Source organism: Chlamydotis macqueenii, chromosome 8 (assembly GCF_036417535.1).
Source record: "Chlamydotis macqueenii isolate bChlMac1 chromosome 8, bChlMac1.mat, whole genome shotgun sequence".
Classification (NCBI taxonomy): domain Eukaryota; kingdom Metazoa; phylum Chordata; class Aves; order Otidiformes; family Otididae; genus Chlamydotis; species Chlamydotis macqueenii.
Window position 1 is genome coordinate 13,447,806 of NC_141563.1, and position 13,505 is coordinate 13,461,310.

General features: G+C 54.0%; 1 protein-coding gene and 1 long non-coding RNA gene across 2 annotated transcripts; one reads left to right on the forward strand and one right to left on the reverse strand.

Moving 5' to 3' along the window:
- Nucleotides 1–2,448: 2,448 nt before the first annotated feature.
- On the reverse strand, nt 2,449–8,649 carry RGS16 (regulator of G protein signaling 16). Its single transcript, XM_010119069.2, has 5 exons — nt 8,364–8,649; nt 7,029–7,130; nt 6,302–6,363; nt 4,837–5,003; nt 2,449–4,570 (listed from the first exon to the last, which is right to left on the reverse strand). The coding sequence occupies exons 1-5, from the start codon at nt 8,600–8,602 to the stop codon at nt 4,370–4,372; spliced, it is 771 nt and encodes a 256-aa protein (XP_010117371.2). The 5' UTR covers nt 8,603–8,649; the 3' UTR covers nt 2,449–4,369.
- On the forward strand, nt 8,523–10,404 carry LOC147599934 (uncharacterized). The gene is made up of 2 exons (XR_015259250.1): nt 8,523–8,653; nt 9,993–10,404. It is a non-coding gene; the product is annotated as an uncharacterized LOC147599934 (long non-coding RNA).
- Nucleotides 10,405–13,505: the final 3,101 nt, after the last annotated feature.

Below are 13,505 nucleotides of genomic sequence, written 5' to 3' on the forward strand. Positions count from 1 at the left end.
CCCTCCAGCACAGGCAGCCTGACCCCAGGGATGCAGGAGGGCTGCAGAGCCCAGCACTGCCAGAAAGCATGAATATTATCATTAATTTTTTATCAATTCCCAAGGCAGCCTGGAGGTAAGAATCCCTGCTTGCAGCTGGACTGGGTTGCCAACCTTGGCATTTAGCGGCATGTGTACCGAGAGGGAGGGTGAGCTGTATGGAAATGTGTCGCGCGTGATTTCTGATGCTTTATTCAGGCTAAGGCCTTGAAGTGGAAGCCGCGGAGCGGGAAGCAGGGCGACACAGCTGCTCCCTCCGCATCGGCCGGCGCAGGGGCTGGCAGAGCGCTGCAAAGCGCTGGCTAAGGCGTTTGCGGGATTTGAAATGGCTCAGTGCATCCCCTTTGCTGGCCAGCTTCCTTCAAAAACACATTTCAACAACATTTTGTAGCATTTATTTGCAGACTGTCTTTAAAAAAAAAAATAAATCATCCTTTATGTGCACGCACGTGCAAACACATACGAATTTGCCTGCATATGTGTGGTGTTACACGTGTGTGTGCCTTGCGGTGCACCCAACAGAAAGCTCAGCATCCATAGGCCTATACATGCACTTCCCCTGCCCAAATAAGTGTCTCCGTGGGGCCGCTCGTGCAGGTACGTACGTCCCCACGTCCTGCCGGAGTGGGGACCCCCAGCCGCAGCAGGAGACGGGGTGGTTGAGCGGCGATGCCACCCCACTGAGCTGCTGCTGGGAACACGCCAGGTCCCAGGACAGAGGGAAACGGGTGGGGTTATTTTTCCACCAAATAAATCCACCCCCCATCCCGACTCATGGAAACCTGGCCCTGGAGCAAGTATGTGTCACGCCTGGGGGGGCCAGCGCCAGCCCCAACTTTTGCTCCCCGGAGCTCAAATCTCTGCTGCTTCCAAATTCACAGCCTCCGCCCTGGGAAACGTTTGGCTGTGGTCTGTTGGAAGCCACCACAGCTGGCTGTGCCCAAAGCCAGTCACAGGCAGCTTTGGCTCCTCTTCCTCAACACGGTGTTGTGGGTTGGGCTTTTTTTTTTTTTTTTTTATCCTCCCAAGGCTTTAAAAGTTTCGTTATATTACCACTGGGTTTTGCCAGCAAGTGCGGAGGACACGCTGGACGCAAGCACGGATTTATTGACCGAGCTTTCTCTTTGGGAAGCATATCAGATTTGTGGCAGTGGAACTATGCTGCCAATGGGATGCTCCGGTGCCATTTAAGGTGAGGTTTAAGTGCTACCACCGAGGCTCAGACTCGGCCTGGGCCATCCATCTCCATGCACAGTGCATTAAGAATGGATGCAGCCCCAAATGTCCTTTTAAAGAAAGCTCAAAAAGGGTTTTATTCTGCATTTTTCTTACTTTTTCTTTTGGCCAATTTAATTTTTTTTTATGGAAAATTGGTTTTAAATTAACTTCAGTGTATGCAAGGCAAAATATTCTTTTTTTTTTTTTCAGTTAGAAGCTGTAGTTTTTTTTTAAAAAAACCACATTATTTTGTTTCTATCTGCTTCTGTTACAGACGCGGTTGCTTGTAAAAGGCTTTTTAATGGCAGGGGCTGGCTTGCGCTAACAGCAGCACCTTGTGACCTAAGTGCTCCCGAGTCAGTCACCTGCGACGCCAGCTCCTCCTTGGCAGTCTGCTCCGCTGACACAGGCCGGTTAATTTTGGCTCCCAAACCACACAATGAATAGAAAAATGACAACTTGCGAACATGTTTTGTTTGGTTTTTATTCGGAGCATTAGCATCTCTGTGCCACCCTTGCATGCTCCCCTCCCGGCATCTCTCCGGTGCTCCCACCGTCCCTGGAGGTGCACACACCCCACACCCCACCTCTGTTCTCCCAGAGCATCCCGCAGGGGCACGGGGGACTGCTCAGACCTCAGAGACAGCGCATGCTGCAACAGAGGTAGGATGCTTTCTAATATCCCCTCTAGAAGCCAGCTGCTTCCCCCCCTTGTAAATTAACTCGGTCATCGGCTGAGTTATTGACAAAAATCAAATATTATTTATGACAGCAACTCAAAAGCAGGCATTGCAAACAGCAGCCCTAATTTGAACCCTCCTGTGCTTTTAGGACAACAGCATCTCAGTGATATTAAATAGGCGCTGGAAACTGCAGCCCTGTAAGCGCTCGGAGAAGGGCGAGCAATACAAACAGTACTGAACACCCTGGCAACTGATGTATTAAAAACTTCTGCATTCATTCTTGCTGTGAGCTCTTCAGTTCTCTTCAATAAGCCGAATACATGAAGCTTTACTCTTCACAAGTCTTCCCTTTCCTTTTCCTGACACTGCAACTGTTGAAGAGACTGTAAATGCCCCTTGAGCCATCCAACATGAGCAGCTTGCTTTAGTATGCTTTGTAACTCATCCAAAATTAGAATGTAAAAATTAATTGAAAGCCCACAACCAAAAAAAACCCCACATTGTCACAGTATTTTCCTCTTTACATTTTATTTTATAATGACAATATTGCGTTAGCAATGAAAACGAACCATTGTGCATCGTTCACGTCAGTAACACAACAGAGGTGGTTCCAGTTGTAAAAATAAATAATAAATAAGAAAACAGCTAGAATCTCCCTGTAAACGCAGCCGGGACCCACGGAGGCTCAGAGGTAGAACCGGGATGGGAAAAGTGGAAGAGGATTCAGAATAACATCCCCATACTCCTCGGTCCCTTGCTCTGCTCTAGCAGCCTCAAAAAGCCCGAGCAATCCCATGCTCCGGCTAATGCTGGAGGGGACAAAACGCGGTTCCCTCGGGAAGGAGTGAGTACCAGTGGGGCAAGGACCTCCAGGTTTGGTCTTTAGGGATGAATGGAGTCACACCTGTCAGCCCCAGGCTGTACCGATAGGACACGCTGGTGGCACGTTCCCCATCACCCAGCACAGGACGCTGGTGGGCTCCTCGTCACCCACCCACCCGACTGCTGGCACCGTTGCTGCCAAAGGGGATCCGCAGCTTTCTGGGGTAGCTGCGGGACCCAGGAATCCCTGCTCTGTGGGGCTTTCTGAGGAGCTCACCCCACAGGTCTGAGCTGAGGGAACATCCTGCCGCCCCCTGAGACACTGAATTCACGGCACGCATCATTGTTTCACTTGGCTCCCCGGGTTCCTGGTAAAGTGCTGTGGCTGCAGGCTGGTTTCACTGGCCAAGGGAATGCTGAGCCCAATTTTAAACCAAGAGAAAGCCCTAGGCTTTTGCATCCATATGTGAAAAATAAGTTTTCAATAGGATCACTCACCCAAGTGCCTGGCTTACCCCGCTATTCTGTCTAGGACAAGCTGCTAGCCTACCTGGTGAGATGCCGTCCACGTCTTTAAGGGCAGAAAGGAAAGAGCATGGACTGCACAGCATCCTTTTTACTGCCATCAACCATCCTCCGAGCTCACGGGAAACCTGCCGCCGCAGACCCCAAACCGCAGCCCGCTCTGCTGCTGCTCGCGTACCTTCCTCCCTGTTCGTGTTACGGATCTGTCTGGTCATCTCTCTTAAGTTACTCTACAGAAAAGGTGGGAGGCATGCTCAGTGCTACAATAATAATTTAATTTACAAGCTCCTTGGAGCAAGGGACGTGTGTATGCTTTGAGCAGTGCTCTTCTAATAAATATTTATGTTATAATAATGATAAAATAAATAACGATAACAGTAATTAAAAGTTACTCATGTGACCTAAGATTATGTGCAGCCTAAAGATCATGTAGCTTAAGCGAGAGATAAAAACGTTGCTGCTAGGGGTGTGCTGCACTGGAAGAAGGTGGAAAGCTTTGATGCAGAGCATGCATAGGAAATGGCAGAATAAGGATCTCAGGATGAGGAGAAGGCAGGGGCAGGGTCCCTCCAGCTGAAGGTGCCACGTAGTCTTTGGGCTTTAATTCTGGCCATTCTCTCAGAAAAAGTCCTGTGGACAGGTCTGGGGCGGTTGCCCCAGGCACTGCGGGGATTGCAGGCTCCTGTGATGTTGCAGGTCGGAGGCAGGGTCCTGAAACCAGGCAGGAGCTCTGCAGTTACGGATGCTCAGGGGAATCCAGTCTCTTTTTCCCAGGCTTGCAACTCAAATCTTATTTCTTTCTGTCCCTGCGGCAGTGCAGGTCTCTGGCTGTGCTGCAAGGGGAGGCATCAGGTGCATGCTGGCACGCAAGCCGTTCCCACCCGCTCCGCTCCTCTGGGGAGGAAGGACCTCTCTTCCCAGCAGCATGGTGAGAAGCCGAAGCTCTTGAGGTCCTGGAGATCCTCCTAAAACACCAGGACGTCAGCAAAAACCCCACCGCGCAGACATCAGCCCTCGCAAACCATCTCTCAGCCTCTGCCTGGTCCCCCGGCTCGTCCCCTTGTGGCAGATTCGGGCTCGGGTCAGGTATGCGACCGTTTGCTGACACCATGGCTGGCGGCCTGCTTGGTCATGTCCTGGTAGGAGGCGGACTTCAGGAACCGGGGGTAGGAGTCCTTCTCCATCAAGGTGCGGGTCTTGGCTTGGGCTTCATTGAAGCAAGCAGAGGTGGCACCTGAGAGATTCTTCCGGGTGATCTCCCTGGTTTCATGGTCAATATTCACCTGCAAGGAAGCAGCATCCACAAAGATTAACTTCGGCGTTAGCTCCCCTCCCATGGGGGAAGAAAAACTGTTTTCTTCATCTTCAGATGAGGGTGAAGATGCTCCCAAGCTTTTATATCCCTTCATGTTGGTAGACCACGCGAGGTTGAAATGAAAGCTCTCATGAACAACAGCCTGTCTTCCCACTTTCATAAAACCCACTGGGATCTTTTATTCCTTTCCCACCCTATTTGATGCCACAGGACAGAGCCAGAAAATGCTCTCACCTCCCTGGGTGCCTCGCTTTGCACAAACTCCTCAAAGATCCTGTTGGCCTTGGAGGCCAGCTTGGTTTTTGACCGGGTCTTTTTGAAGTCCTCACATGCCAGCCAGAAGTCGAGGTTCTCCTCACTGAACTCTGTCTTCAGGAAGGTGTGGAAGGCCGTCACCCCGCCTGGGGGGGGTGGGGAGAGAAGAGCAGTTAAGAGGGCAGAAGAAGGGGAGGAAGAGGAGGATGGCTGCCAGATGGAGCACTGCTGGCGAGCATCGCCCTGGGAGCTTGGACCATGACATCTGCAGATTTCCTTTCCCTATGGGCAAATTCCACCCTCTGAGACACTGCTAATTGGCCTCTAGACTCCAATAAAATCCTTTCCCACAGACAAGTAATCCTTTGGTTTTATTTATCTGACCTTTCTGTAATGAGGCTTCAGAGTATTTTCTTTACAGCTTCGGAAAATAACTAAATCTACCTAAGGAAAAATCCACTGAGGTATCAGTACGCCTGCAGGAACCGAGCAGCAATGGCTTTATTTTTATTTCCCAGCTGAAATCTAAGGGGAACGAGATGCTGAGGAGTATGAGAGAGTAATCGCAGCAAGGATTTCAGAGCCAGGCTGGGGGGATATATTAAGTTACAAAGCTGGAGGTGCTTGTTAGCCATCACAGCACATGAGGAAGGCTGGAAAAAAAAAATATGCCTAGCCCCAAATTAGCACTATAGAAGGACTTCGTCTTGCTGCAGAGTAGCTTTTAAGGTAGACAATTACTTTTGTATTAAAATTGGGCACTTCTAGCATTGTGTACCTGCTGTAAAGCCCAGTCTAAGGAGAGGATTACATGTGGGACTCAGAAGAGGTCCCCTCTCTGGGTCTGGAGGTGCTGTCTGCATGGGGGAGAGGGAGACAGCAGCTTACGGGGACCCTGCGCATCGCCATCGTATAGCAAATATTGGAGGGGAAAATGGCTGCATGTAACTCTGGAAAGCAGCTGAATTCCTTTTCCACGTGGAAGAGCCATCCCCAGAGGCATGCGACAGGCAGAGGACAGCAACTCAGGTTTCTAAGCAGCAAAAGCCTGCGGGGAGGTGGCTGCTTTGCTGCAGAGCGTGGAGAAAGGCACGGTCAGGGCATGGCGTGACGTACCCCCGGCAGACTGCCGCACACGGGGTGCCCAGGACGATGCTCCTGCCTCGAGGCAGCAGCAAGGGGTTGCGAGACAGTGCCTGTGCCCCACAAAAAGCACCCAGGCAGAAGAAAAGGGTACAGCTTAGCAAGCCAGGGAGCGAGACCCCTGCATCAGCTCTGTCAGGGCAGGAAAGGGGCCTCTTTCTAAATGCTAAACGATCTCATCTGGGGAGGAAACAAGATTTCCTCGTACGCTGGCTCTGGGCATACAGTCACCCCCTTGCTCACTGGGAGCATCTTTGTCCTACGCGCTTTCACCAAGAGGAGAACACAAAATCCTACTCACTTTTACTCTTCAGAAGCTGGTCGAAGGACTCCCTCCATTCCAGTACCTCTCGCGAGGAGTCTCTGGAAAAGACAAGAGGACGTAAGGCTCACTCTTCTGCCGACAACACATCTGCCCCGCGGCGAAGGATGGCAGCGCTTGAGTGAAGCAAGTTAATGGGAGACAGTGCGAGAAGGGAGGCAGCGGCACTCGGTAGGAAACCAAAGCGAGACCCCAGCATCCATTACCTGTGAGCTCTCTTTCCTTTCTCCCTTTCTTTTACCCTCCCCGAGGGCTCCCCAGACCTCAGCTCCATAGTGCGGCTCTGGCCAGGCAGGGTACCCTCTAGAGCCCTTTTCTGCTGGTACAAGCCCAGTAGAGCCTCCTCTGCAAGAAGACACCCTGCCTTCAGCAGCAATATTTAGTATTTTGTTTCTAATGCTGCCTGCATTCCCCAGGGGTCCCAGGCACTGGTCTGAGACACCAGAAACTGCGGGAGCCCTCTGGGTTTCTAGCCTGTTGCTAAGCCCCTGCTCCCTTGTGCCTAATGCCAGAGCATCAGTTCCCCCCTCTGATTTTATAATCGACGGAGCTGGGAAGCGATCCGCCTTCCCTGCCTGCCGGGGTGGGACCATGGGGAGGGCGAGCTGTGCTCTGTCCTCTCTGCTGCGCAGATGGGCAGGAGCATCCCCCGGGACAGCCTGGTCCGTGGGGACCCGTCACGGCCCGAAGGTGGGACGTTGCTTACCTCCGCCTGGAGCCCAGCTGCAGCTTGCCGGAGGTCCCGATCCTATGCCCCAGCTCCGGTTTATGAAGCAGGATCCCTAAGCGAGTCTTCAGGTCCTTGGCTCTGGAAGGGAAGAAAGGGAGAGGTGGGATGCCTGGACAACCGGAGTGCTGCCGCCACCCCCCCAGCCTCGCAGGATCTGCACCCCACAGACCCAGCACAGCTCCGAGGGGCAGCCCTCGCTCCTCAGCTTCAGCTGCTTCTTTACCTTCTGATGTACTAAATGCATGCTCCCCCAATTGCTTTTTTTTTTCTGCTCCTTGGCAACCACGCTCAGCAGCGCATTAAGCCCAGGGGACCCTTACCTCTGGCTGGCTTCCCAAGTCGCGCCGCACGCATTTTTAAAGCGCGGGGAGCTTTTTCCTCTGGGGCAGGTAGCAGAGCAGCTGCTGAGTGCCCAGCTGGAGCCCCCGCAATCCCCTGTAGCCCACCTAGCTCCTTTACCCATCCCCCTCTCCCGCCAGTGCTATGCTGCTCTGAAAACACTGGAAAAACACAGCGATTGCTTTCTGCTCGGCAGAGTCCCCCTGCTTTTTTTTTTTTTTTTTTGGGGGGGGGGGGAAGGGTTGCCCCCTGAGTCACACCACAGAGATGGCTGTGCTCCCCGGTGGCACCATCCACCTACCCCATGCCTTCGAGACCCATCGAGCCCGGTGACAGCGTGATGCTCCTGCGGCAGAGGCGGCTCTGCCAGAGCCTGGGATGCAGCTGCCCGTCACCGCGGTTCTGCGGCGGTGGCACAGAGGCACCTCCCTACCCGGAGGTCTCTGCGGCAATACGGCTGGAGCTGTTGCTAAATCGAGTCCCTCTCCCCGGGGTCCCCCCCGCTGCTATTTGTGTGCTGCAGGCTCGTTCAGGCATCCCAAGGCGCAAAAATAAGTGTTTAAATGCCAAGCCGGCGGCGTGGGGCTTTGTAGCCGTGTTTGGCAGGAGGAGCAACGTGTCGCTAAACATTTTCACCATGTTGACCAAAAAAATAGTCCAATAGTCCTGCTGCTGTCAACCTAAAGCAAGTTCTGCAGGGATGGAGCCAGAGGAACAGCCCTTGTGTGTTTGTCCACCCGGACACACCCCGGGCAGCCCTGTCCAGCCTCCTCTCCCTCCGCATGTTTTACCTCCTAGGGATGCAGCCAAAACAAATCACCCAGGCCATCCTTCACTGCATCTTTCCTCACGGTCTGCATCCCGAATTCTACCAGCAGCAGAGGCTGGCCCGGTGCCTGCTCCGAAGTTAGGCGCATCTTTTTCCGGCAAACCCTCTGCATCCCAGGACTGCGGCGTGGCGGAGCCCCTTACCTTTCCAGGCAAGTGATGGGGAGCGCAGCTAACCCCCGGCACATGCTGAGAGCTGGGCACCCAGGCACCCAGCAACTCATCGTGTCCGTACGGCGGCGGCGGGAGCGTGCAACAGGCGGCAGCAGCAACACCTGCGCCCGCGCTTGTGTGCTGTCAGCTGGAAAAGCGGAGAGGAGCTGTGCTTTATAGCAAGTGGGAGGCAGGAGGGCTGGGACGTGGACTCGGCATCGCTCCAGCATCCAGCCAACCAAAAGCTGCTGTGGCAGCGCCTGGAGAAGATAACGGCTTAGGTAGGTTTATTTTGTACTGTTAAGGGGGGGCGGGGGGAGCGGGAGGCCCAGGCTTGTCCTTGAGCATCACAGTCATAACTGCTTCCTCGATAACAGGAAAAAACAGGCTCATTTCCACCGACGCGCGGAGCCTGCTGAGTAACCGCCAGCGGGTGGGTACGCAGATGGGGAGAGCGAGAGGGACAGGACAGACGCGGTCATGCACGGCGATTCTTCGTCAGCTCCGTCCCGCTGCTCGAGGACTTCCAACCCTCCCGGCGGCATTGCGGCAGCACGCTTTTCCCCAGGCAGAGTCAGGCTGGTTTGCAGCATCCCAGGGGAGGATGCAAAGCCTGGGGGAAGGGCTTGCGCTCCCCAGGGCAACGAAATACACCCCCTTGCACTGCAGATAGAGCAGAAGGGTGTGATGTGTCCACGTTCCCCCCAAATTACACTGCCAGAATACACAACAACTGATGTCTGGCCCCATGAGCTAGCGGAAGTCGCCCTTCTTCATCACAAATTCTCTGTTGGATCTGTGGTGCGAGAGGAGAAGGGGAGAGTAATGCACATCAACAAAAGTCTGAGCAAAGTGTGGGGAAGCATCTAATAAAGGTGGATCCTAATGAGAACCAAAGGTGGGAAGAAGAGACTAAAAGCAGGGAGGAGGCTGGGAACTGGAGGGGAAGGACAGAACCAGCAAAACAGAAGGATGACGAGCAAGGGTTAAACCAGTGTCAGACAGGGCGCACTAGCAAACCCCAAGGTCTGGTGTGACAAGCGAGGGGTCCATGACAGCCAAGAGGTCCCCCCCCACGCCAAGGCTGGCATCACACAGAGCCCTAAAGAGCTGCCCTCCCTGCAATTCCTGGTCAGTGGCTCTGGGAGGGAGGGACCCTAAACACCCCTGCTCACTGCTGTCCCAGGGCAAAAGCAAGAGCTGCCATCTCCACTCCTCATCCTCTTCCTTCCTCCCCACTCAGTCCCTGCTCTTACCAGCTCCGCAGACAGCACAGACATTTGTCCAGAGCTCAGGTTGTCTCCTACCCTCACTGTCTGCGTTGATCACGTGCGGGACATTGCCGGCACATCTTGCCCCTGGGAGATGAGCCGTGCCAGGGAGGTGGAAGCAGGCAGCAGTCTCGGCCCCAGGCCAGGGAGGAAGGCTCCCCTGGGGTCCCAAACACAAGGATTTCAGGATGGGACTTTAGGAGAAGCACAAAGCACCTCAGCTCCCTTGAACTGCAGTGGGGACTCCTGTCTTCCTCCCACGGCTTAGAAAAAGCCACAGACTTCATCTGTGGCTTTTTTCCCCTTTGAAACTGTCCTTACGCACGGCACCCCATTCTTCCACCTACAGGTCTGCAGTCACAGGATGCTCTGGTGGCCCTCCCCGGAGTCCAAGGCCTCCCCTGAGCAGGTTATGCGGAGAGGAAAAACCTCTGGGATGCTGGGCACGTGCGGCAGACACACGGAGCGGGACAGATGTCTTCTGGCAGCAAGGCCACGGTGGCTGAGACGGCTGCTGCGCTGGGAGCCACGTGCTGCTTGAAGCAGCCGGGGAAATGTAGTCGTACGGCAAAAACATGAGCCAGGACGGCAGCAACACAGCCCCAGCCCATGGGAGAGGAGCACGGGTGAAGTGAACCAGAGTGGAGAATCTCTGCGCACCTCTGCCCTGGTGTGACAGCCCACGGAAACCTCCACTTGGCTTTAGCCCCTGTCTCCCCACAGCTTTCCACCCATAGAAATAAAGCACTTTGGGCAATGGCGTGCGTGGTTTTACCTTGTCCCCTCCATAGCAAATTTTGAAGCGCGTGGCTCAGGCAGAAGGGAGGAAATGCCTGCGGTGGGAGCTTGGTCCCTGCAAGCAAGGGAGAGATCTCTGAGAATCCTCAGTGGGAGTGAAAGAGTCAATGAAAGGCTGTGTATTCTTGGGCACCATGGTTGCTCAGCCAGAAAATGCACAAAGCTGAAGGAAATCCCACCTGAACCCCTGCCACGCTCATGACGGAGCCTCACGCTTGGGTGTTTGAAACCAGCACATGGCTCTGGGACAGACTGCAGTGCCAGCACCACGCATCCGGGTCTGAGTCTGGGGTCCTCCCCCCATCCCATCCCAGGAACAGGATGAGGCTTTTTCGGTGACATCCTTCCCACCACAGCTGGGACAGGCCCTCCGCTTGCTCTGCCGTGGCCACCGGCCCCCTGCATAAGCCACGGGCTGGCAGCTCCGCTCTGGTGGGGCAGCATTTTTCACGCTCGCCTTGGATGGGGTGGGAGAGGCTGTTCAAGGACAGGCAGCTCGCCCGCGTGGGATGCGGTGGGTGCAATATTTTACAATACAGAGCTCTTCAGCAGGGTTATGCAACAGCCTCTCAGCCCAACGACGTATGTGTACTCATATGTCTTTATGCCGCTCTGTATCTAATTTAATTACGTGCTTCCTGTCTCATTTAGCTTAGCAGCCTCCCGCGGCTCCAGCCTGCTTGCCTCTATTATCAGTCCTTGTTTTGGAACACCAAAAAAAAAAAATCCAAACAACTCATTTGTGTTGCAACGCCTGGGGCTGGGCTCCCTTCCCGTAACCTCGCCAGCACGAAGCCCACCTCCCATCCACAGGGACAGGCTCCCTCAGCGTTTTGTTTGCACCAGGCTGGTCCTGGCAACCCAGGCAGGGTGGTCCTGGGGGACCCCACATGCTTGGACCGGGAGATGGCTGGCCTGTGGAGGCACCCACAGCCGCCTTTTGCCAGTGCAGCACCGGCGTTTGCCGGGGTACAGCTATCGGCTTCCCCATCAGAAGCCAAACACAAAAACCTCCCAGCCCCAGGGTGTTCTTGTTTCTGGGTTTGTATTTGTGAAGTGCCAGCAACCTTGAAAAGCAGAAAATGAAGTTTTCAGCCCCAAAACTACACACATGAGGTGGGTGGCTGGGAAACCAGGAGAGACTGGGGACAGCATCCTTGGACCTGTGCACCAAAGCACAGCCAAGCTCTGAGGAGAGTTTTTGGTACCAGGTGTTTGTGTATTTTTGTACAGTTTGGGTGGAATAAGAAGGTGAGGATGCAGAAACGGCAGGGAGGAAGAGGAGGAGGAGAAGATGCATCACAGAAGATGTGGGCCAGGCAGGCTCACCGAGGGCCCTGACAGCCGATTCCTCCTAAACGGATGGGGAACTGCAGAGCCGGTGCTCAGGAGCCGTAAAACCCAACGACAGCACTGCACGGCCTCTGCCTTGCTTCAGCAGAGGCTGCCAGGAGCCCGACCCGGCGCCATCTGCGTGAAACTGGGGAGATGCTGAGTGCAAAGGGGGAACTTGTTAAGCTCTGGTTGCATTTAAGGACAGATGTAGGTAAAAGAGATGGGGAAAGGGGTGCTGGCAGGGCATCACCCACAGCGCTCGCCCCTTGGTGGCTCCCGTGTGACAGAAGGCCCTCGCCCCAGTTAATCGATTCCCAGCAAAACCACACGCTCCCTTCACATGAAGCATGAGAGGAAATAGCTGCTCTGGAAATTTGTAGCAGTGCGGAAAGAGATTATTGAAATAATAATAAAAAAAAAAAATTAGAATTACAAATGAGCTTTTCGAGGGGCAGCTGTTATCCACTCAGCTCACGTGCTTGCTTCGCACAGCGCCGGAGCACATCTGCGTAGGGAGCTGTATCTGACAGCAGGTATTTTTAATCTTCTCTTTCTGTTCCCAGCACCTGCTCTTTAAAGCCACTGAACAGCAAAAAAAAAAAAAAAAAAAAAAAAAAGAAAGAAACAAAAAAAAAAAAAAAGGAAGAAACCCAAGGCGATGGCTAAATATATCCTAACTAAGAGGAGAGGCAGAGCAGCACTAATGGCAGATCCTTCCTTGGATGCATGAAAATTGTTTTGGCTCAGAGGCAGGCTTAGAGGGAAGAGGCAGCAAATAAAAAGGAAAAACAAGAGAAGAAGGGAAGGGAATTAGGGAGGAAAAAAAAAGAGGGGAGGGGGAAATAGAAGAAAGGTAGAGGGTCTGATAAATTCCACTGCATCAATTCCCAGAATTAAAAAAAAAACAAGCTCATTTAATTTTTGTTTTTAGAGGTGATGCTGTGCAGGCCCTGCGGCACACACTCACCTTTCAGCAGGAGGACAGGCTGTGCACCAGGCAAGGAGCACCCGTGGTACCCAGGGCCAGACCAGACCCAGTCCCTACTCTCCCTCACTTGCCAGGCGCCCTTGGGAGATGCTCTGGTCGGCCTCAGCCCTTCCCCGCTGGAGCCTCTCCTCTGGGTGGGCAGCAGCCCCCAGGGAATCACTGCAGCAGATCTCCCACCCTGCCATTTTCTGCTGACACCCAAACAATTTTTCCCCTCCACCCAGCTTCCCTCACTCTCACTCCAATCCCTGCCCCTGCTAACACCTCCCCCTCCCCTTTTAGCAGCCAGGATTGCCCCCAGCTGCTGCCTGACCCTTCCCCAGCAAGCCCAGGCTCCCTGAACTGGTCCTTGGTACTCGCCCTGACTTCTCCAGCTCACATGTGCCCTGGTCCTCAGAGATGCTTTCCCTGTGTGCTGAGCCAGCCCTTGCCTCTTCTGTTCCCTACTCATTTGCCTCCATCCCCACATCCAGCCCCTGCCTATTCCTGCTCATCTCTCCCCACTTTACCCGCCAAGGATGGATGAGACCTTGATGCAGCGCATCCCCTGCAGAAAGGTCCTGCAGATGTACCTGTGTTTGCATGAGGTCCTCGGTTCAGAGGAGTGGGTAATCTGTCTGCGATCAAGGGCTGCTCATGCCACCCATCTGCACTGGAACATCGCCGGTCTCCATCCTGCCTGCCTCCAGGGCTGAAGCCCCTTGCTGAGGGGAGGCTTTGCTGCAGCCTTCTCCAAGAACG